This window comes from Mustela erminea, chromosome 3 (assembly GCF_009829155.1).
Source record: "Mustela erminea isolate mMusErm1 chromosome 3, mMusErm1.Pri, whole genome shotgun sequence".
In the NCBI taxonomy this organism is placed as follows: domain Eukaryota; kingdom Metazoa; phylum Chordata; class Mammalia; order Carnivora; family Mustelidae; genus Mustela; species Mustela erminea.
In genome coordinates, this window is record NC_045616.1 from 122,738,923 (window position 1) to 122,761,453 (window position 22,531).

Consider the following 22,531-nt stretch of genomic DNA (forward strand, 5'->3'; position numbering starts at 1 on the left):
GGGCTGTGAGTGCAAATGGGTCCAGGCTCACACTTTTCAGATGAGGAAACTGAGGCCCAGAAAAGGCAAGACTAAAAACAAAAAACAAAAAACAAAAAAAACTTGCACAATCACTGCATGAAGCAGAGGTGGGGTTATTTCCGACATCTAGGAATCTGACCCCACTCAGGTTCTACCACAGCCCTTGTTGGAAAAGTCTAGTCTTCTGCAAACAAATAAAACTGCGATATCTTCTAGAAGCTATTGTCCACATAAGCCCACCTGCCCACTGAAGCCCCAGTCTTATGATCACACAACTGGCCGCGAGTTCAGGTACCAAGCACATTTGATGCCATTCCTTCTGCCTTATCCCAGAGCAACTTTGGGTACTCCTGGGCAGTATAACTACTTAGGAATCCTAACCAGTAAATAATCTATCTCCCGGGTGCCTGGGTGGTTCAGTGGATTAAGCCGCTGCCTTCAGCTCAGATCATGATCTCAGGGTCCTGGGATCGAGTCCCGCATCGGGCTCTCTGCTCGGCAGGAAGCCTGCTTCTCTCTCTCTCTCTCTCTCTCTCTCTCTCTCTCTGCCTACTTGTGATCTCTCTCTAATAAATAAATAAAATCTTTAAAAAAAAAAAATCTATCTCCCTTCCCCCGCTTCCCACCTCTCTCTCTGTTTCTCCTGGTCTCACATCAAACCAGAATGGAGATGTGTGCTGATTTAAGGAAAGTGTTAGATGAAAATGTGCTTCCTTTTATTATATAGGGAGATATTTTTAAATGCATATAAATAAACATTTTTAATTTGCTAAAATGTTCAGACTTTATCGCTGCCGAGCATGTGTTTTGTTACACCACCGAGCGGCGACTGCGAGAGATGAGGAATCAGACTGCTGGTCCATCTGGGATGATTCAGAGAAAGTGGCTCCGGAGCAGCAGCTCTGGGATGGGATTGCCCTCCAAGGCCGCCCTGGCTGAAGCCTGCGTACCCCGTGCACCCAGAGCTGGGGCAGCTTCCTTGGAGCTCTGCAGTCCTCCTGCCTCACCCCTCCCCATCATAACACATTACACACACATGCACACACATATCCTGGGCGGCAGGAGACCACCTCTGTTCCTCATGCTGGGCTGAGTCCTCCCCTCGAGCTGAGCTGCGGCCCTCTCTGCTCTGCTTACTGCGATCCCTTGGCAGTCAGTGGGACTGGCCCCTCCATAGACCATGGCTCTCGGCACAGGATTAGGGGGCCATAGGGGAAGTTGCATGCAAAATATCGTGCCTGCTTCTGATTTGCTAGAAGCCATGACCAGGCCAAGCTGTCTCTGAGGTTTGTCCAGACCCCCGGTCTCCAGCACCAGCTCAGGGCTCACCACTTGGGAGAGGATGGCATTAAATTGCCATACTCACGATAGAGGCCACAGCAGCTGTTTCTGGCAGGAAGGCTGGAATACCTCTCAGGCATTCCAGTGGGCTGCAGGGTCTGACAGGACATGGAGGGTCCCTTTCCTGAGCCATGACACCCCAGGCTCTGGTGGAACTCTCTTGAGTGATAGGGAACTCACTCTTCACAAGGCAGCCCAGGACACTGCTTAGAAGTCATTTGAGATCAAATTTCCTTCTTCCTGGAGCTCCGACACCCATTGACAGGTGATCACCAACCAACTTGTGGGCCCCACCCGGCCCCCCAACCTCCCACGTGGGCAGTAGTCACAGCTGACCCAGCCTGCCAGGCATGGCCACCGACCTCCAGCCAGACAGAGGTTTTTCTGTGGCTAGGGACAGGCTTGTCCTGCCTCAGACCTCCCAGGCTGCCATCTGCCCTCAGCACTGGGTGGCAGGAGGTGGGGGGGTTGAACATTGGGCAGGCCTGCCAGCATCACACACCAGGGGTGTGACTGCCCATGAGCAGGTGGCTAAAACATAGCACCTATCCTAGGCACAATTCTGAGATAGGCTCAAGGACTTTATTTCCATTTGATGAATGAGGAGGCCAAGGCTCAGAGAAGCTTAGTGACTTGCCTGAAGTCTGAGCTGGGAGGCAGTAAACCAGAGGCCAGGCCATCTGACACTGGAGCCTGCTGCCAGTCGAGTCCCCCCAGGCCACAGCATCCCCACACTCCAGAGTGTGGAGTGTGTGGAGTGCAGTGGGGTGCAAGCAGGCACTAGTAGGGGGTGCCTGGGTAGCAAAGCATGGAGAATGTCAGATTAAAGAAAATTCAAGGGGTTTCTTTGCTGTAGGGCTTGTCAGAGCCTTTGATGTGTTAACCTGCCGCTGGGCCTCCCCCAGAAGGGTCGTCTTCAGGACTTTTCAAACTTACTGGACCTGAGTCATATTTCCTTTTGGTAAACAAACTCCTTAGTTTTACAGATGGGGAAATAAGGACCAGAGAGGGGAAGAAGTTAAGCCGGGATCACACAGCAAATATTTCTGAAGATCAGAAAAGTATATCCACTCACTGCCAACCACCGTCACACCAACCCTCTTCCTCTGATCTTGGAACCATAGTCCTTTTCCAGGCACCACCTTGCTCCCATGCCTTAGACGTCCACCATCTTCGGGGAAGCTGCTGGGTGTCCCAGGCCACCAGCAGGAGGAGAGAGAGGGACGTGCCTGCTGCTCTTCAGGGCCTAGTGTGGGGCTGGATCCACCTCGTGCGTTGTTGTCATGGGTCCCAGGAGCAAAGGGCAGACAGGCTACGCACACTTTTTTATGGCTGGGCCACATCCCAGAACAGTAAACAGAGGGGCAGGTCACTGGCACCAGAGCCTTCTAGGGAGAAAAGGCCCAAGGTGGCAGACTTCTGCCTACCTCTGGACGGGATTTGAGAACAAGAGCTTTTCTCAGGAGTTTTAAAACATCATACTTTAAGTTCCTATTGTTCATATTCTTTTTTTTACCATTCCTCTTTTCTTGCCCTGACAGCACCTACTAGATCTTTAGGCCTCAATCCAAATATCACCTCTTCCGGGAAGCCTTCCAGACCTTCTGCCCTAAGATGGGAACCCACTCTGGGCTCCCTGGAGGCTCTGTTCCTTTGATGCCCAGAGCAGAGCTCCGACTGGGAACTGCTGTGAGGCAAGGACTGTGCATTCCCTATGCTTGGCCAAGCCTGGCCCATAGGGGTACCCAGTGAATATCAGTTGTAGAGAGAAAAATGTGAGCTGAAAGTGCTTGAAAAATTCAAAAATTGATATATTGCGTCTGATGAATCTGCTTACAAAATGGACTTACAATCTTACGTAGTCTCATAGACTTACTCTAACAATGTCCTGTTTGGATCTTTCAAACACATTTTAAAGGTGACCTTGCTAGAGAAATACAGAGACTGGAGGGGATTATGCAATTATTAGGGGAGGGTGAGGATGGTTTATACTTCTTTAGCATTTTTTTTTAAGGCTGGGTATAATGATTTTTATACCTTTTTTTTGAAAAGAGAAAAAATTTATTCTTGAAGCTGCATCCAAGAGGTTCCACTCTATGTACAAAACTTGCCCAGTTGTGAGCTCTGTTTGGTCCAGAAAAAGTCCCCCGGGGACTCCCTGGGGCCTGGGGCCTGGGGCCTAAGGGACAGCCTAGGGGTATAGGAACTAGGCAGGTGGACCCCTCCCCCCGGCCCCTCGCCTGTCCCAGTCTAGAGACCCCACAGAGAATGCTAGTGGGGGCATATGACTTTGCAACCCAGAGGGGACAGGCATCAGAGCCTCTTGCTCTGGCCCAGGCTTATGGGCTTTGTGCTTTGCGTCCAGCCTAGAGAGGGGTCAGGGTAACTTAGGATGGGGACATGTGATGGAGACAGCTAGAGGTAAAGCTGCAGGAAGGGGCAGGTGGAAGCTAACCTCACCCCTTCCCCTCGGGTCATGGGCTGCAACATTCCATCTTCGCTGGGCTCTAACTCCTTCCCCCTGAGTCAGCCCAGTCCCTTCAGCGACCTCCCACCCTTGAACCCATGGAGGAGGAGGTAAGGCCTGGGGATTTATCATGGCACCTCACTTAGCCCTCTAGGGATCGAGACCTCCCCCCCTGAGGCCCAGAACACAGGAGCTGGAAAGGTCCTTACCCCACAGCCTCTAGGCATAGATGGGCCAAGGGGATGCAGGGGCTGGGTGGCAACTTGTCCAAGGTTACCCAGGAGATCAGCGGCAGGGCTGGGGCTCAGAGGAGGCCTCCTAGGCCCTAAGCCACAGAGCTCCCACCCCCACCTCACCCCCCCCTCCCCGCCCACAAGGCGGGGCACAGGGCTAAGGCAGATACTCCTCCTTAACAGGCATTGGGGAGGCGGCTCCCAGGAGGCTGGCAGAGCTGGGGCACAGGCCCCCCAGGGGCGGCGCAGCTGCGGCAGGGGTTACTTCATGGGCTGGGGGCTGGGGGGGTGGGGGCTGCTGCTGCTGCTGCTTCTTATTCACTTTGCGCTCCTTGGCCCGCCGGTTCTGGAACCAGATCTTCACCTGCAGTGTGGGAGAGCAGAGATGGGTGGCGGGGGAGACCAAATGGCAGGGCACGAGGAAGAGAGGAGGGACAGCTAGGCTCTTATTTCCCCTTGTGGGGTTTATGGCCTCCCTCCCGCCTCACCACCCAGACAACTCACATCCTCCCCCACTGCTCCCGGACCCTAAAGACAATTTCTCTGTCCCCATTTTGTAAGACGCCTCCTCCAGGAAGACTTCCCTTTGTTCCCTGTAACTGCTCCCCTCCTTGGGATTTAAACAGCCATCATCTTAGCAGCTGTAGTTTATAGCTAATTAGATCCCCCATCCCCCTACTGGGGTTGGGGATATTGGGTTTTGTTTCAAGTGGGAGGATTTGGCAGCACCTCAGTTTCTGCTGTGCTGTGTGACCATGGTCAGGAAACTCAACCTCTCTTTTCTCCTCCCGGAGTCTATAATCTGCCTGACACCCTGGGAGGCCAGACTCCCAGTACTGCTCCCGTGGTGAAGGGGCTGGAGGGGGTGGGGGTGGGGTCCACACACCTGCCGCTCAGTGAGCCCCAGGTTGGCAGCGAGCTCTGACTTCCGCCGGATGGTGATGTAACGGCTATAGTGGAACTCCTTCTCCAGTTCCAGGCGCTGGTGGTCGGTGTAGACCACGCGGTACTTGTCCTTGGTCCGAGTCTTCCCTGAGAAGCAGAGGGGCCAGGAGGGGAGGTGAGTGGGTGGGGTGGGGGAGTTTCTGCAAATTTCAAGCAGGGCCGCAGGGAGGACACAATCCAGATCCCTGAAAGCAGGACCCTGAGGTGGGGAGGGACGCCCACTCGGTCCTGGGGGTAACGATCATTCCCCCCCGGGGTCAGGCTCAGAGACCCCCCCAACCTGAGAGGCAAGCACTACTCTCATGCCTGTTCGGGGAAGCACGAGGCTCAGAGAGGAGAAGCAGTCTGCTCAGGGACCCACAGCAAACTGCTAGTGGAGTCGGGGTTTCAATCCAGCCCCCCTGACCCAGAGCCCTCCTCTAATCCACCAGCTCCACCAGCTTTCCCCACCCCGCCCCACCCCCCCAGTTTCCAGGTGCAGCAGGGCAACAGAAACGTGGGGGGCTTGGGAAAAACACAGCTTTCTGGGCACCCCTGACCCTGTGAGCCAGAAAGCCTGGGGAGTAGAGCTGGCATTTTCTTTTATTTTTTTAGATTTTATTCATTTATTTTTTAAGCAATCTCTACACCCCACATGGGGATAGAACTCACAACGCTGAGATGGATCGCATGTTCTGCCAACTGAGCCACTCAGGCCCCCCTAGAATCTGCATTTTTAACAAGCTCCCCGGGTGGTTCTGATTCAGGATCCTGAGACCATGGGTCCTCACACCAGAGACACAGAGGGACACCGGGCAGCCCAGAGCAGATAGAGACCAAGGACAAGTCAGTGGCTGCTTTCTCCAGGGCAGGGGGGAGAATGGGGAAGAGCCACCACGGGCAGAGGTGGAAGCTTCCCACTCAGTCCTGGGCTGGGTGCTCCTCACTTCCTGTCAAATGCCTGGAGGCTGCTGGTCCAACAGAAAAAACGAGGGCCTGTCAGCTACCTGCAAAGGCCCAAGCCCTGGACACCAAGCCCCGGGTCTGCCCAGAGCCATCCACTCCACTGCCTCTTCTGCAGACACAGAGCCATGACTCAGGCTCAGGCGACAACTATTTACTGAGCTCTGGTGTGGGCCAATCACTGAAGGTACACCAGCCAGCCAAACTTAAAAAAGTCCCTCCGCTCAGTGAAATTAAGTCCTTGTGGAGCCTAGTCAAAATAATCAGAGATCCAAATACTTTGATATGTTAATGCTAAGTATTTGATATGTTAATTGATAAGTATTCCTGAGAAGAAGGAGGCGGGAAGAGAGGACTGGGAATTTGGGGGAGGAAAGATTATGAGATTTTAAGAAGAGTAGTTCATGAAGGACTTACTAAGAAGGGAAATTTAGGCAAAGATCTGAAGAAGGTCAGGGAAAGGGTCATGCAGGTATCTGGTGAAGAGGGCTGCAGGTGCAGGGAACAGCAAGTGCAAAGGCCCTGTGGTGGGACCTTGCCTGACACCTGATGTGTGAGGAACAGTGCACAGGCTGGTATAGCCAGAGTACAGTGAGCAAGGACAGGGGGGCAGGTTGTCCAGGGCCTTGCTGGCCATGGAAAGGACTCCAGGTTTTACTCTGTCTAGGATGGGAGCCATTGCAGGCTTCTGAGCCCAAGAGAAAGCAGGTCTGATGTAGGTTTTAATCTGGCTCTGGCTGCTGCATGGAGGACAGACTGGCAAGAAGGTGGAAGCACAGACAGGCTTGCAACAACCCAGGAGAGAGAAGGCTGTGGCTTGGCTTCTCTACAGGGCACAGACTGAGGGCAGGAGTGGGATTTGAGGACTGTCCAGGGTTAAAGTCAGGACTCTTTGGGGCTGGGATCAGAGGTCTGTCTGGAGAGCATATTAAGAGTCATGCTTGGCCCGGGCTGGTGCGGGGGCCTGACTAAACACCAGTTTCCTTCGTAAGAAGCTGAGTACTCGGCTATAAATAGGAGGCACACGCAAGCACTTTCAGACCTGCACATGTCCACCAGGGCATGGCAGGTCTTGGAATAACCGAGGACCCTGTTCTACCTCAATCAATTGCCCCCACGCAGCCTGGCCTTCACCTCCCAGGGTCACGGCTCTGGCTCTGCCTGTCCCGTGGCACCCCCGTGCTAACCACCGACCCCCTCTTCCAGCTCCTTCCCCACTATCAAGCCCACGCAGCTTGGCAGGACAGCCGCTGGGCTCCCCAAGAGCCAAATGGTTTTGCAGAAAATGGGAGACAACAGATGTTTCTGGGCTTTTTTCCTTGGATTTCCTGCCAGAGCAGCAGAACTTCACTGGACACTTCCACATCCACTGACCTCAGCCCACCACCCGATGTAGCACGAGACAACATCGGCCCTTGGCCAGGCCTGGCCCAGGAAAGGGACAAGGGAGTGGCTGCTGAGGCCTTGGCTCCAGATGGGTCCTTCCTTGGCCTAGAAAATTCAACGCCGACTCAAAAACAGTTCTGCCTAATGCGCCACCCCCAGAGCCCAGCAGAGCTCTGAATCTTCACTGGGCTAAAGCCAAAAGAGCTCAGTTTAGTCTCCTCCCATTTTACAGATGAAGGGACTGAGGTTCAGGCAGCTAATACAGATCCTGGAGGTCCAAGTAAGAGAGGCTTTGTAAATCCTTCAAGTCCGAGCTCCCCTGCACAGTTAGGGTCACCGAAGCCCTGGACAAGTGTGGACCTGCCCAAAGCCATGTCACCTGGTCTAGAGTTCCACTCCCTACTCTTGGCACAACTCTTCACCCCAACAGGCTTAGAGTCCATAAAGCACCCCCAAGAAGTCTCCTGAGCCTTAGCAACAGAAGCTCAAACAGCAGACCACCTGTCTATTTGTACTTGTGGGAAGGGAGGGCCCAGATCATGGGGAAGGCAGGCCCCAGAGAGCTCTGGGCCGGGGCTAGATGGTCTGCAGGCTGGGTGGGCCCTTGGAAATGCCCAGAACACTCACAGTCTGAAGTGGGGGGACGAATCTCCCTTCCCCCAAACAGCCTGAGAGATTACAAGTAGTGCTTATGAAAGACCCTTTTCCTCAGGCACCCAGTACTCACTCCCATCTTTTCTGATGAGCAAGTGGGGCTCCATCACACCCATTTTCATAGATGGGGAAATGGGGGCTCAGAAAGGGACCCATCCTTCTTGAGGGCCATCCTGCCTGGTATTGCTATCAACCCTGGGCTCAAGTGAAACCAACTGTAGCCTGACTCCTCCCAGATTTGAGGAGCGGGGACCTAGACAGGGGATAGGACTCTAGCTGCATAATTATTTCTCTCTGTTCTAGCGGGGCTGCCAGGGAGGTCCCAGCCCACAGGCCCCGTAGCCTTCTTGCTGGGCCCAGGAGATGGGCTGGTGGGCTTAGGAACCACTGGTAACTTTTTCCTAGTGGAGCTCTCAAATCACACCATTTCATTGCTAAGAAAATGGCTCTGCCAAAGAACAAAACATGTGGCATCTTGCTGTGGTCCAGGAACCAAGAAATCCCATATGCTATCCAGAGGGTAATAAGGCAACATCCTCCTTGGAGCCCAACTTAGTAACATCTAGCCTCGTTTAATACGCACGCACCCTCTGACCCATTAATCCCACTTCCAGGAAGTGATCTCACAGAAAAATGCCCAAAGCCATCGCTGTTTCAAAAGGCACAGGACTAAAAGCAATGTACATGTCTACAAGTAGGGTACTTGTTAGGGGTGCCTGTGGGGCTCAGCGGGTTAAGCGGCTGCCTTCAGTTCAGGTCAAGATCTCAGGGTGCCACATCAGGCTCCATGCTCAGTGGGGGCTCTGCTTGTCCCTCTCCCTCTGCCCCTCCCCCCAGCTCAGGCTCTCTTTCATTTGCCCTCTTTCTCTCACTCAAAAAATAAATAAATAAAATCCTAAAAAAAAAAAAGTTAAATAAAAGATGGCACATTCATGGAGAGCAACATTATGCAGTCATTAAAAAGAAATTACAAAGCTTCCCACATACTAATATGCAGCAATTTCTAAGATATATTGAGTTAAAAAAAAAAAAGCAAGACAGAATGTTGTGAATTGTATGTTACTCTTTTTGTGTAACAGATCGACACACACATACACACACACTCATACGTGTGTAGGTAGAGTTTTTTTCTGAAAGAAAATATAAATCAATAACAAGCCTCTGGAGAAGGAACCAGAAGCCGTGGGGCCACAGGTAAGTGAGAGTCTTTGGGATGACCCTTTCTTTCTTCTTTCATTTCTTTCTTTTTCTTTCATTTATTTATTTATATATTTATATATTTATTTCTTTCCCTTTCCTTTCCTTTCCTTTTCTTTTCTTTCCTTCCTTCCCCCTCTCTCTCTTTCTTTTTTTTTTTTACTGTGTGCAAGGTGAATTTGTATTTTTTATGATTTTTTTTTTTTAAGAGAGAGAGTAGGCTCCATGCCCGGCACTGAACCTGGAGTGGGGCTCGATCTCATGACCCTGAGATCATGACCTGGGCCGAAATCAAGAGTCGGGCACTTCACCCACTGAGCCACCCAGGTGCCCCTGAGTTTGTATTTTAATGACAGTCAGGAGCCCTGGGCTCTAGCCTCTGAGCCAGAACTCTCAGCTGCTCCAAGCCACCCTCCCTTCCCCCTTCTGTGAGCACCTGTGCCTCCCCAGGAGCCTAGGAGGGAGGGGACAGGGAGGTGCGTGAGAGCAGCGGGTAGGAAGAGGGCCTCAGGATGAATGATTTACAGGCCCCTGGGACGCTGGTGTGGAGAGGGAAGTCCGGGCTCCTGCAACAGGTGTCTGATGGGGGCCAGCCCCTCCCAGGCACCTAATGAATAACCCTCTGGGCCAGATGCCAGTGCAAGGGGGCAGGATGGTGGGAGGGGAGCCCCCTCTGGCTCTTCAGTGGTGAGTGCAGCAGGGAAGATGCTTGGATAACTCACCCGAAGGAGGCTCCCTCTTTGCTCTGGCTTTGGGATTCGAGTAATGGCCCATCCACATGTATCAGGCTGCTGGGAAGAGAGCACATTTCCCTTCTCCTAAAGCATGCACAGTGGAGGTCCTGGAAAGCTTTTCAAAAGCACAGATTCTAGGCCAGAAATTCAGATTCAGTGAGGCTAAAATGAGACTCACGGATTTGCTACTTGATTGGCTGTCCTGGGACCCTGACACGGGGTTGTTGGGACAAACGGACCTCTGGGATTGGACGGGACAGCTTCTCATGGCTAGGTGACCGAGGACTGGTCACCGCATCTTTCTGGGCTTCATTCTCTGTACCTATAAAGTGGAGATCACTATTATTCTGATAGTGGCCAGCCTCTCCTTGTGGCAGGTATTTGTATACATCTCTCAACAACTTCTGAAGCTGGGTAGCTGGTACTCCCTTTTTCCGACTGAGGCTCTGAGTGGTCCACACATCTGGAGGGTGGGATTTCAACTCGGGTCTGTCCAGCCTCAGAAACAGCACTAGAACCTCTCACACAGTGTGAGGTTTCCCGTCATTACCTCCAACCTCCAGGGGCGCGGGGATCGCTCCAGAAAAATGGCACACATGGATGGGAAGGTCTTACTCATCCCCAACAGCGGTGGGCCAGCCATGGGGCAGAAAGGCTGGGAAATGGATCTGGGCGATGGGTGATGTGTTGGATGAGACTGTTTATTTATAAGGTCCCTTCCAACTTGGAAACACGAAGCTCCCAATGTTTGTTGATTCTCTGGTTGGGTTTGTTATTTTTGCTGAAAGAATTCTAAGACTGATTTCCCTGTCTGAGAGCCTAGATACCGGGCCTGCCAAGCTGGAGGAGACGGGGCAGGAGGCACAGTGGCTGGCGGTGGGGCCTCCCCATCCAGCCTGGGCCAGGGGAGGACAGGGTTCAGCCTCTGCCCCCAGGGCGGGGTGGGGTGGCTCCAAGAAAGTCACATGGCTTCTGGGTCAGCACTTCCTCTGCTCTCTTCCTGCTGGGTCCCCGCAGCCCTGGGGGAGGACAACACCAGCTCTGGCCCCGGGGACTGGAACACCCTTCCCGCCTCAACCCTCCATGTCCCCTCTCTGTGTGGTCCAGCCCCAGCCTGACTGTGCATCCTGATCCCCCCCCCAACACACAAACACACATGCAGTGTGCACACAGGCACGCATGCCGGCTTGTCCGAAAGACTCCCTCCCAGACCCACTGCATTCTGCTCTCCCGCCTTCTTTAACAGCCCTTGGGGTTTCTGAACCACTAGCTGATGTCAGTAGGTCTTGGTTCCAGTTCGGGACCTCAGAAGAGGGGCAGCCCCGAGGGCCTGGAGATTCTGAAGTTCTTTGCAGCTCAGAGCCCTCCTCTCAGGCCTTGGGCCCAGATATGACCAATCCTTAGCTAATGGACTTGACGAGAGACTGAACTTCTTTAGGCTTTGGACGTGAAAGCAGTTTGTAGAGGGCAAAGAGCTAAGGGGCTGTCAAGGAGAGCTGAGCTATTTGCGGAAGCGGATGTTAGAGGAGTCCCTTGGGAGAGTGAGGAATGCCGCCTGATAGGGAGCTGCAGGGCAAGGAACACACTGGCCTGGGAGTGGAGAGACCTGGCCCAGCCACCAGCTGGACAGGCCATGTTCAATTTGGACTAGATTCCCCATCCCACTGGCAGGAGGTGGACTTCTTCTGCGCGGGGCCGCCCGGACCCAGCCAGTTAGATGCTGAATGGCTGTCCCTTCCTGGATCATGAAGCTGTCTACTGGGCCCTGACTGGATCTTTGTTCCAGCTGAGTTGCCGGTTCCAGGTGGTTTCTTCATGGTTCCTCATTCAAGCCCTGGAGCAGGGGTGAGGCTGGCGTGGGGGTGAGGAGTCCTGCAGCCTTAGGCAAGCTTCTCCTTCCCACCACTGCCCTCCTTTCCAGGCACAGCGCTCAGTCGGCACTGCACCCTCTCCTTCCGGGCCACCTGGCCATTGACGTCTGTCCCCTGCCTCGTTTTCTCCATGGTGGCCCATGGTCTGGCTTGGCTGTGGGAGGCAGCAAAGAGGACAGAAACTGCAGGGGCAGGTAGACCTGTCTGTTCTACCCCAGCCTGGCCACAGGCCACTGGTGTGAACCCAGCAAGGCCCCGCCCCTCTTTGGATCCCGGGATATTCACCTGTCAACTGAGGACATGGTCCCTCAGAGGGACGTAGAGATGAGGTGTGGGAACCTACTGAACAAGGTAATTATTAATAAAAGCTAGTCAATGATGAAGATGACCACAGAGACAGAAGAGGCCTGAGAGGCCCTCGGTGGAGAATAAGGAGCCCATTGGGAACAGATGACTATTCTAAGAACTCTTGAGAAGGCCTGTCCTGCATTGTCCCAAATGACAGCTTCAAGCCACGTGTGGCTACTTAAATTGAAATTAACCAAACAGAATTAAGAATTCAGCTCTTGAGTCATGTGAGCCATCTTCCAAGGGCCAGAGAGACTCGTGCTGCTGGTGGTTGGAACCCTGGACCAAACAGATTCAGAGCATTTCCTCCATCACAGAAAAGTTCTACTGGACAGCCCCGCTAACCCAAGCTCCCCCGCTGAGCCAGATGCCCACAGCGTCACCACCTCCTAACCAGACTGTGCCTGTCCTCTCCACAAAGCAGCCTGGTCTCCCAGAGACCACCTGCTTGTATTTTTCCATTAAAAAACAAAAAAAAAACCCAAAAAAAACCCCAAAACCCAAGGGGCACCCTTGGCCCAGAATAGCCCTTCCAAGACTAGCAAACAGCAACTGTGTCCCTTCAAGTTTCTCCCTGGCCTGAACAGCCTGAGGCCCCCCTGAGCTGTTTCCCAGGGTGTGTTCCAGCCTTGCCCTACACGGTCATCCTCGGCCCGGGTCCCGAGGTCTCCCATTCTGGGTGAGGTCCAGGGAGGGGCTCTGGACTCCAGCCCTCTCCTAGCTCCCTAGGTGACCTTTGCAAATCTACTCCCCTCAGTGCCCTGCTCCCGGTCTGCTGCTCACCCAGTCTCAAGATGGTGCCTGACACACAGGGAGTACTGGATGAGTCCTTGCAGAACATGACACAGACTTCCTGCTTCCCAGCGGGGCCTCCTATCAGTTAAATGGCCACCACCTTCCTGATACTCAGGCCAAAAGCCGAGGTGGCACGTCTGGCTCCCACAGCCAATCCATCAGCTGGTCAGCTCAATCTCCAAAGGACATCTTCCGGAGGCTTTCGCAAAGCCATGAATCTAATGCAGAGGTGTGCATGAGATCCTGGGGTCAGAAATATCTACACTTGAGAAAATGCTGGGCACGGGCTGAGTACTCAGTAGATCCAGGTTATATCCTTATTGCTATGCTGGGTGCTCAGGACTTGTTAAATAGTTCATTCCCCCCTTTTGTAGTGGGGCACAGATTAAAAACAAACTAAGAAAATCATCACAAACGGATTAGCATGAAGGAAAGTAAGCCTAGAGCTGAGAGCTAGATTAAGTGGCAGGGGCAGGGGCTGGGGGGACCTACTCTAATTAGCTTGTCTCCTCCAGGAGGCGACATCTAAGCTGGAACCTGCTTAGAAGAGGTTTCTGTGTCACCAATGAAGGGTATGTTCCAGGAACGGCGTGTGCAAAGGCCCTATGGCAGAGAGTAGCAGAGGAAGGAGCAGCAGTGCCAGCTCCCCGAGAGGGCCTGTCTGCCTCATTCTGGCCTGAATCCCCAGCCTGCCTGAATGAATGAATGAATGAATGAGAGAGGCACGTGATCAGCCTGGAGAGACCAGCAGAGCTCTCTGCCCTGGGATGAGGGGTTTGAATTTGATTTCAAGAGCAATGGGAAGTCACCGGTAGGTGCTGAGCTTGGAGCATCAATCTTGGCTTTCACTAACGTCTGCTCGCTCATCTGTGTTGATGCAGAGGGACCTATGCACCCCTACAAGCTTGGGGGCTGAGCATGGCGTAGGGAGTGTTTGACAGGTTAACCCATGTTGACTCTAAATGCACACGGTGTTTCCAAATCTCAGGAGCTCCAGGACAGAAACTAGAGGGCCAGCGCATTAAGATAACTTGCTACTGACAAGCCAGACCCTACCGTTAACAAAGCCATTTTGGACCTTCACAGTGATTCCCTAAGCTCTCAGCCGCAATAGCTGCCAAAGCCGGGGTGGGAGGGGTGGTGGTGGTGGATAAAACACCCAACCAAAAAAAGCCTTCTGCCACCTTCTAACTGGGTCATTCCCCTTCCCAGCTACATCTGAGAGATGAGGTGTCAAACGCAGCTTCTGCCTAGAGAACCAGTTTTAAACAGCCTGGCCCCTGCTGGGCCCACCCTCCCCCATCATCTTCTCCCGGCTCTTCCCCAACCAGCCTTCTCCCCCCACTGCCCCCCTCCCCCACCCTGGGCTGGGATGCGCATGGGGAGGGGTCTGGGGCTGCTGTGTGTGTTGCTTTATTTGACAGAGGCTCCTTAGGCGGTAGAGTCTGGGTCTGGACCCCACGCTTCCGCATCCTGGCTGTGTGAGCTGCAGCAGGCACCCTACCCTCTCTGAGCCTTATTAACTTTATCTGTAAGATGAGGCCAATAATAGATCCTCACACCTCTGAGCGTTGTTAGTTGTTATGAAGCTTGAGTGAGAAGACCCGTGTGAGGTTCTTGGCACACTGCCTGGCATGCGGTAAGGACTCAGCCAGCACCACAGTTCCCAGCTTTATCATGGGCTCCTACTTGGCGCGAGGCCTGGTGAGAAAGATGGGGCTGACCACAAGTCCTTGAGGTAGATGGAAGCGATAAACAAGATAGTGGTGAGCGTTGTTACAACAAGAACCTAACACAGTGCTTGGAGGGGAGGAAACCCAGGAGGGCTTTTTAGAGGAGGTGGCCTTGGTGAAGGCACAGCATTTGAGCTGGTGAAGATGTAGGAGGGCAGGAAGGGTAGTTTCAATGGAGGGAACCAGACTGGAGAGGCAGAGAGTGTGAGGTGTGTTTCCACGCACCTGCTAAGGACTGGCAGAGAAGGTCTTAGGCACAGACGCTCTTCCTATTACCTACCTACCTACCTACCTACCGTGCCCCAAGCATAGTGGCTGGGCTTGATGGGCACCATGGCTTCAAACAATCCTATTGTTATCCTAAAGAAACTGAGGCTAGGGGAAATGATCTAGGTTAACTAGCCCAAGGCTATGCAGCTTCTAACAGAAATGCACTCCCAGGCCTGAGGCTCCGAAGCTCAGCCCTTAGCCATCCCCAGGAAGCACTTCCATATCTAGACAAACTAGTGGGACAGTGGCTTCAATAGTGGGTTGGAGCCAGTTCTCAAGTGCCACAGAAATGGGGCTGGATCTGACAGCAGTGTAAGGGCATATAACAAAATGGGAATTCCATAGCATGGGGAGCCATGGAATGCTCTTGAGCGGGAGATGTGCCTTGAAAAGGCAAATCTGGTGATGACTGTGAAGATAGCTGGGGCATCAGAGAGAGGCTGAAGGAGAGAGGCCAGGCTGGTGGCTGTGGCAATGGGCCAAGGGAGAGGGTCTAGAATGTGGGGGGAGAGGGCAGGGCTCCTCCCCTCCCTGGGCCTCAGTGTCTCCATCTGAAAGCTGAAGGGACTGGACCAAGACCTGGACCCTACTGCTATAGTCTCATCATCTCAACAAGCATCTTCCTCGTTGTGTGGGACCTCGGCCTACCCCAGAGGCCACGGACCTGGGAAGTACTGTTTATTCATAAGGAAGGGATGCTGGGCTTTTGACAGGATGATGTCTGACCCTCTTTTTTTTTTTTTTTTTAAGATTTTTTTTTTTTTAATTTATTTGACAGCGAGAGATCACGAGCAGGCAGAGACTGGCGGGGGGGGGGGAGGGATTGGGGGGTGGGAAGCAGACTCCCTGCTGAGTAGAGAGCCCAATGCAGGGCTTGATCCCAGGACCCCGAGATCATGACCTGAGCTGAAGGCTGAGGCTTAGCCCACTGAGTCACCCAGGCACCCTGATGTCTGACCCTCTTAATGAAAATGCTGCTATTTGTAGATGCAAACAGGGAGGACCACGAAGGAGAACCCCTTGTAGTCTTTTCCTATCCTGGCCTCAGCCAGGTGACAGTAATCCCTCAGAACTGGGTAATATTTTGATGACGGGCTGAAGCCTAAGAGCCTCTCTCTCATCTTTCTGGTTCTCATTGTCCCTCCTTAGGATAAACCTGTGTCATAGGGGCACCTGGGTGGCTCAGTCAGTTAAGCATCTGACTTTGGCTCAGCTCATGATCCCAGGGTCCTGGGATCAAATTCCGCATCAGGCTCCCTGCTCCACGGGGAGCCTGCTTCTCCCTCTCCCTTTGCGTGCCGCTCCCCCTGCATGTGCGCTTTCTCTCTCTGTCTCTCTCTCTCTTACCCCGTGTCAAATAAATAAATAAATAAATAAATAGAATCTTGGAGGCGGGGGTGGAAACCACAGGTCATAGTTCCAGCCCTGGCCTCAGCTACACCGAGTACTCAGCTGGGAAGGGAGGATCATCCAAGGAGGGAGAGGGGAGCAACCAGTCTTCCATCCCTCGTATGAACTTGCTCAGCTCAACAGTCAGGGGTCTCATCCCTAGGGCTGGGACCACAGAAACATGTCAAAGCCAAGATCTCATCTCTTCCTTTTTCTCTTGGTGTCATTGCTGTTCCTCACACTTGTCCTGTTCATTCATTCAACAAAATGTACTGAGTCCCTACTAAATGTCATGCACTACAGTGGTGCCTGGAAGGTAGTGATGGGTCAAATGGGTGGGTGGGTGGGGAAGTAGACAGCGCACAGACACACAGATAAGGAAGTAAGGTGAAATCAGGGCTGGTGCTCTGAAGGAAACACAGCGAAGGTTATCGATATGTATGGGGGAGCTTTCCTTGAGAAATCATGGAGGACCTCACTGAGGAGACAGCCATTAAGCTAAGACCTGAAGGGTGAGAACAAGGTAGGCCTGCAAAGAGTTAGGGCACAGGAGCTTCCAGGAAGAGGGAAAAGCAGCAGGTAAGAAGACCTGGTACCGCAAGACCAGGTGGCCGGCAACACTTGCTGTGGGGAGCAGGGGCACAGGGTGGGTGCTGGCGGGTACTGACTTTCCCTTTGCCATCCTAGAGAACAGCATTACACAAGCACCATCCTAGAGACCCTGGGATCTTCATTGCCCAGAAGGAGAAACTGAGGCCAAAGTTGGGGGGGGTTGGGCCACAGCCTGGCCTCTCTCTCTCTCAGAGAGGGTCTGTCACTCCATCCTGATTCTGCCAATTCTGCCCAATCTCCGGAGCACTGGTTGGAATCAGATGGCCCTGGGCAGACAGGCAGCAGCTTCTAGCTTCTAGAAAGCTGATGGTCCTGAGTCCTTGGCAGAATGGGTCTAACCTGGTTTCTGGGGCAGCCCCTTTCCTTGGGAGCCTGCAGACTTCCCTGGGCTCTCTCTTTCTACTTTCTGGGAATAAAGGGGGAAAGGTTTTTTTGGCGTTTGGGCAGACGAACTGCTAGGCCCCCATCTGCCTGGGGACAACAGTTTCCAAATGACTTTTGAGACCAGAGGCTTGGCGGTGTTTGCAAGTGGCTCCTGTGTCCAGAAAGAAAAAGTTTTTTGGCTGACGTCACATAGTCACATAGCCTAAAAACTCCCCCACGCCTCCCACCAGTCCTCTGAGGTCCACTGGCGCACTCTCTCCAGGTCCTCGCTCCTGAGGAACTCCTCCTGCATCTGGGACTCATCCCCATCTCCAAAGTTGCCTGATCAGCAGGCACAACACTGGAATAGAGGTGCAGGAAAAGCAGGCTTCCCTCTCCAGGGGACGGACACAGAACCAGGGGGGTGGGGGGGTCAGTGGCCCCAGACACCTTCTCTCATTTAATCTCATGCAGGGTTCTCAACCAGAGTTAATGGAAAGTTTTTCAGAAGCTTCTAGAACCCCTCACATTGTCTGCAGAATTAGGTAACACTTTCTTTCTAGACAGAAGACTTGTATTTTCTCCACCAGATTTTTCAAAAGCTCCTTCTATAACTTCAGCAAAAGTATAAGACCCTTCCCTATCATGTCACAGAGGGTAAAACTGAGACCCAGGAAAGATGATCAATTAAAGAGAAGCTATTGTTGAGAGGGTGAGAACACAAGCTTGGCTATCAGTCTGCTGGGGTTCGAGTCCCAGCCCCGCCCTCATTTACTGGTCATATGGCTTCGTGCAAGGATTTAACCTCTCTAGGTTACATCCTCAAGGGTTTAACCTCTCTAGGCCACAGATTTTTCACATTAAAAATGGCTATGATAATGGTACCTACAATAGTGCTGTGAGAAATCACAGCAGTCAGTGCCTGGCCCGTTAGTAAGTGCCATAACATTAGCTGTCCTTATTTAGCCAAGGTCACGCAAAGGAGAGACCTCCGGAGGCCGACAGGAGCCTCTGTGTCCCCGGGACTCCCAAGAAGGTGCTCTGATTATGGCCAGACCTCCCCAGCATCTGCCCCAGGAGTGAGGAGTGTATATGGGGACACGGGATGGAAGAGAGAGAGGAGGTGGGGGAAGTCCCAGGCTCCCTCCCAGCTGGGGGAAGAGGGGGAGGGGACGGACATCAAAGGGTGGGCAGGCCGACTTCCCGCCCCTAAAGCCAGGTGGCCTTTGTCAGGACAGGCCGGACACAGTCGGGACAATGGGGTATCGTGTTCACTTTCCGGCCAACAGGAGTCACTACCGAGCTAAGGCGCAGTCTGTTACATGACAAAGGGGGGACCTATAAAGGAGGTCAGGCCGCCCCTCATTAAAGCCAGCCCTTTGTCCTGCCCCCTCCTCTGCCTTTGAAGAGGGTGGATCAGAGAGGCCTGCCTGGGGGCAGGAGGCTCACTGTCTCAGGAGCCAAACAGTAGCCACCTTCCCAACTGCTCCTGCTTGCCCCTCCCCCAGGGTCAAGAGTTCAGGGAGGGTCCTGGGATGGTAAGGTAGGGACCCCCCACACCACTGTAACCAAAGAGGGCTCTTTTGCAGTCCAAAGGCTAGGAGCCACAGTCTCTCCCCAGCACCGATGGGGGTGCTGAGACCTGGACAGGAAAGTGGCCGGCCTGTGTCAGCAGGTCGCCCCTTCTGGGGACGGTTGGCAGCTTCCTCTTGGGGCTGGGACAGGGGTGGAAGCTGCGGATGACGAGCGGGGCCAGGGATGCTCAAGGGCCCTGCGCTCAGTCTGGGAGCTGCGCTCTAGTTCCCGCCTGGCCAGGCGACCACAAGCGCGTTTCTTCACGTCTCGTGGTCTCTGCTCCCTTAATCTACACAGAGAGACGGGCCGTGCTTACCGAGGTTCAGCAGGCTGGGATTCGGAAGGGACAGGCTGAGGGACAAGCACCCCAGGACCAGAATGGTCAGGGAGGCCCCAGTGGGAACCCTTTCGGAGCCGGGGTAGGGGTTAGATAGGGGGCGACTGGGCCTCGCCCTAGCACCTGCCGGTGCTCAAGGGAACGGTCCGGAGGCGCCGGGCGAGGGAGGGGTCCTTACCGCTGCCACCGCCGCCTCCAGCCGCCACGCTGCGCCGCATCCACTCGTAGGGCGTCCGCCTTTGCGCTCCGGGCGACGACGGTGCGCCCGGGCCGCCGAGGGGCTGCGCTAGGAGGCTTGGGCCCGGCCCAGGGGGCGCGGGCACCGGGCTAAAGTCCGGAGGGGGCCCGAATGCCAGCGGGGCTGGGCTGGCGGCGGGGGCCGCAGGGCCTGGGCCGTAGGCGGCGGCCCAGTCGTCCTTGGGCGCGGAGAAGGGCGCGCTCCAGGCCGCAGAGGGTGCCGGGGCAGGCTCCACGTGAGAGTAGCCGGTGAAGTCGGGGTACTGCGGGGGTCCCTGGGGCGCAGGCGGGGGGCCGTAGGCTTGCGCGCCCAGGCCGAGGCTCGCAGGCCTGGCGGGGCCGGGGTAGACCGGAGAATCCTTGTCCAGCACATAGCCCACGTACATGGTGGCCGCGGGGGCCCGCGCGCATGCTGGGCCCTGGAGCCGCCGCTGCGGGCCGCCCCGACGAGCAGACTGCTCACCTGAACTCGCGGGCCCGGCCGCTGCGCCCGCCCCACCCAGGCCTTTTATAGCTCCGGGCGCCCGCGGCCCCAGCCCCGGCGGGTTTGCATTTCAAAGCGGGGGGAGCCTCAGGGCCGCGAATCAAAGGGGGAAACCCGTCGGGGGCGGGGGGTTCAAAAGGAGACAAATTGCCGCCCCAAGCGGGAGGCGGACTGGCCGGGGCCTGGAGGGGGTGGGGGCGCGGAGGGCGCGTCCCGGGCGGGAGTCCGAGGCTTCGCTAGGTGCGGGAGTCTCCTGGGGGCCCGACCGCCGAGCGCCACCAACGCTTCGTCCTCGCCGGGCCGGCCGCGTGCCACGCCCGTGGCCCCATTTTACAGGTGGAGAAAAGGGATCCGAGGGGCGGCGCGGGGGGACCCCAGGCCAGCGTCGCACAACTGCGTGGGCCCCGTGTTGCACTCCGCAGTGATCAGCTCGAGGTGACCGGTCAACCTGACTTCAAACAGGGTTCCCTCTGGAAGGTAGCAGGTCCTTAATCTTGGTTGGGGGGGGGGGGTAGGGGTCACGACCCCTTGGAGCCGCCAAAGAAAGCTGTGGATGTTTTTCCCGGGGAAATGCACATATGCACATACACGAGGCTGCATTCGACTGCATTCGTTTTCCTGAGTTGACTCTCCTGAGAAAGCTCTTTAAGAGGAAGTGTATGTGCGTCTTTGCGGGAACTTCTAGGGAATTTTTCACAATTCTCTCGATGAACCCTTTTAGCTCCCCAAACCTGCCCTTTATTTTAATGAGAAGTTTGAAACAGACACAGAAGCGGAGTGTGTAGTGAACCACTAAGATAGCCATCACCCAGCTCCAACCGTTAGCAAGATTTCCTAAGTTATTTCATCACTCCCCTCCCTTTTTTGCTACAGTATTTTAAAACAAATCCCCAACATCATCTCATTTTACCCCTACATACTTCAGCATGCATCTCTTAAACACACGGACGCTTCCTTACATAATATGCCATTAACACATCTAACAAAATTTACACGAATTCTTGAGTATTATCTAACACTCCGTTCATAGGCAAAATACTCCAGATGATTCAAACATGTCTTTGTAACAGTTGCATTTGGTGAATCAGGATCTAAACGCCCTGATTCATTTATCATAGCTGGGGCCCACTGGTATTTTAAGTGAGTCTTGAATCCCCTTACCCTGTTAAAGACTGGTAAACATTTCCTAGCTATCCAAGGGGATGTGCCTAAAACAGGTGAGGAGCTGGGAGTGTGTAGCAAGGTTGAGAGATCTGGGGAAGGATTCGTGAAGGACAAGACTCTGGGTCAAGAAGTCTTGGGGTGCTGGGTTTCTTTTCCCCAGTGGGGGGGGTTCAGTGTCCAAAGCTGCACAGAGCCCCCCATTTTGTTTGATCCTCCAACATTTCCTGAGGACACCCTAAATGTGCAGGGACATGAGGCCCCCCAAAGGTGGACAGAATCAGGGTCTTATCTATTTGACCTGTCCCTTCCCCAGATCACTGCATGGGGTAGGGCAGGTTGGCATCAGTTCAAGACTAGACAGATGTGTCAGGATCTGGATACAATTTACAGGGTCCAGTGCAAAATAACAGTGTGAGGTCCCTTGTTCAAAAAGTATTAAGAAATTCAAGATGGTGACAGGAGAGAATTCAACCATGTAAGGGGCCCTTCTAAACACGGGACCCTGTGTGACTGTACAGGTGACACCTCCCCACCCCCACCCCAGGAAGCTGGCCCTGGCCAGTTTCTTGCACTTCTGGGTTCTGATGGTATGGTACTCTAACAGAATGGGGGCAGTAAAGACAGGGCTCCCCTTCGGGCTCATGTACAGGTGGAAGCACTGAGGCCCAGAAAGGAAATGGACCATGCCCAAGTTTATGCAGGAAAATGAAGGCTGGCTGGGGTTGGGGAGGGGCTGCTGCCTGGGTTGTCACTCACATGGAGGTGCACGGAGCTGCCTCTGCAGGAAAGTCTCCCTTTCCCAGGTTGAAAAGGGGACATGTTGGTGAGATTTCCTCAGAAATCATCTGGAGTGAGGGCTCCGCAGAGGACTGACCTTTTTGAGGGGTCAGTAAGTACACAGAGAAGGGAGAAGAGGCCCAGGAGGACTGGGTTCTCTCTCTGAGTTGAGTTCTCTCAACTCTCTCTCTCTCTGAGTTGAGTTCTCTGAGTTCTCTTCCTGCTCAGACCAGGAAGAGAAAAATCTGGACTGAAGGACTGAGCTTGGGGAGGGCTGCAGGGCACACCTGGGACCTCCCAGAGAAAGCTGTAGGCACAGACATAGATTTCAACCCCTCCATAATAAAGTGTTCCCTAAAAGGCCATCCAGCACGAAATAGGCTGTCAGGAAATAGAGAGTGAGCTGATTGTCACAGGAAGTATGCAAGTGATTGCTGGAGGGCTCTGGTCAAGGATGCTACAGAAATCATGCCTATCTGGGGGGTGGGGGATTGGTGCTTTTTAGGTGCCCTCTAAAAGCACAAAGGTTGGGAGTAGGTATAGGAATTCTTTTGTTTGCGTGTTCATTCATTTGAGGCATATTAACACTCCTCCTTTGTGTTGACATTGTGTTTGATAGTGGGTGAGGCCTGGCCCTTGGGGTTTTCACAGTGCGG

General features: G+C 54.0%; 1 protein-coding gene across 1 annotated transcript; it reads right to left on the minus strand.

Annotated features, from left to right (window-relative positions):
- Nucleotides 1-4,219: 4,219 nt before the first annotated feature.
- CDX1 (caudal type homeobox 1) lies at nt 4,220-19,878 on the minus strand. The gene is made up of 3 exons (XM_032334965.1): nt 19,392-19,878; nt 4,949-5,094; nt 4,220-4,426 (listed from the first exon to the last, which is right to left on the minus strand). The coding sequence occupies exons 1-3, from the start codon at nt 19,834-19,836 to the stop codon at nt 4,220-4,222; spliced, it is 798 nt and encodes a 265-aa protein (XP_032190856.1). The 5' UTR covers nt 19,837-19,878.
- Nucleotides 19,879-22,531: the final 2,653 nt, after the last annotated feature.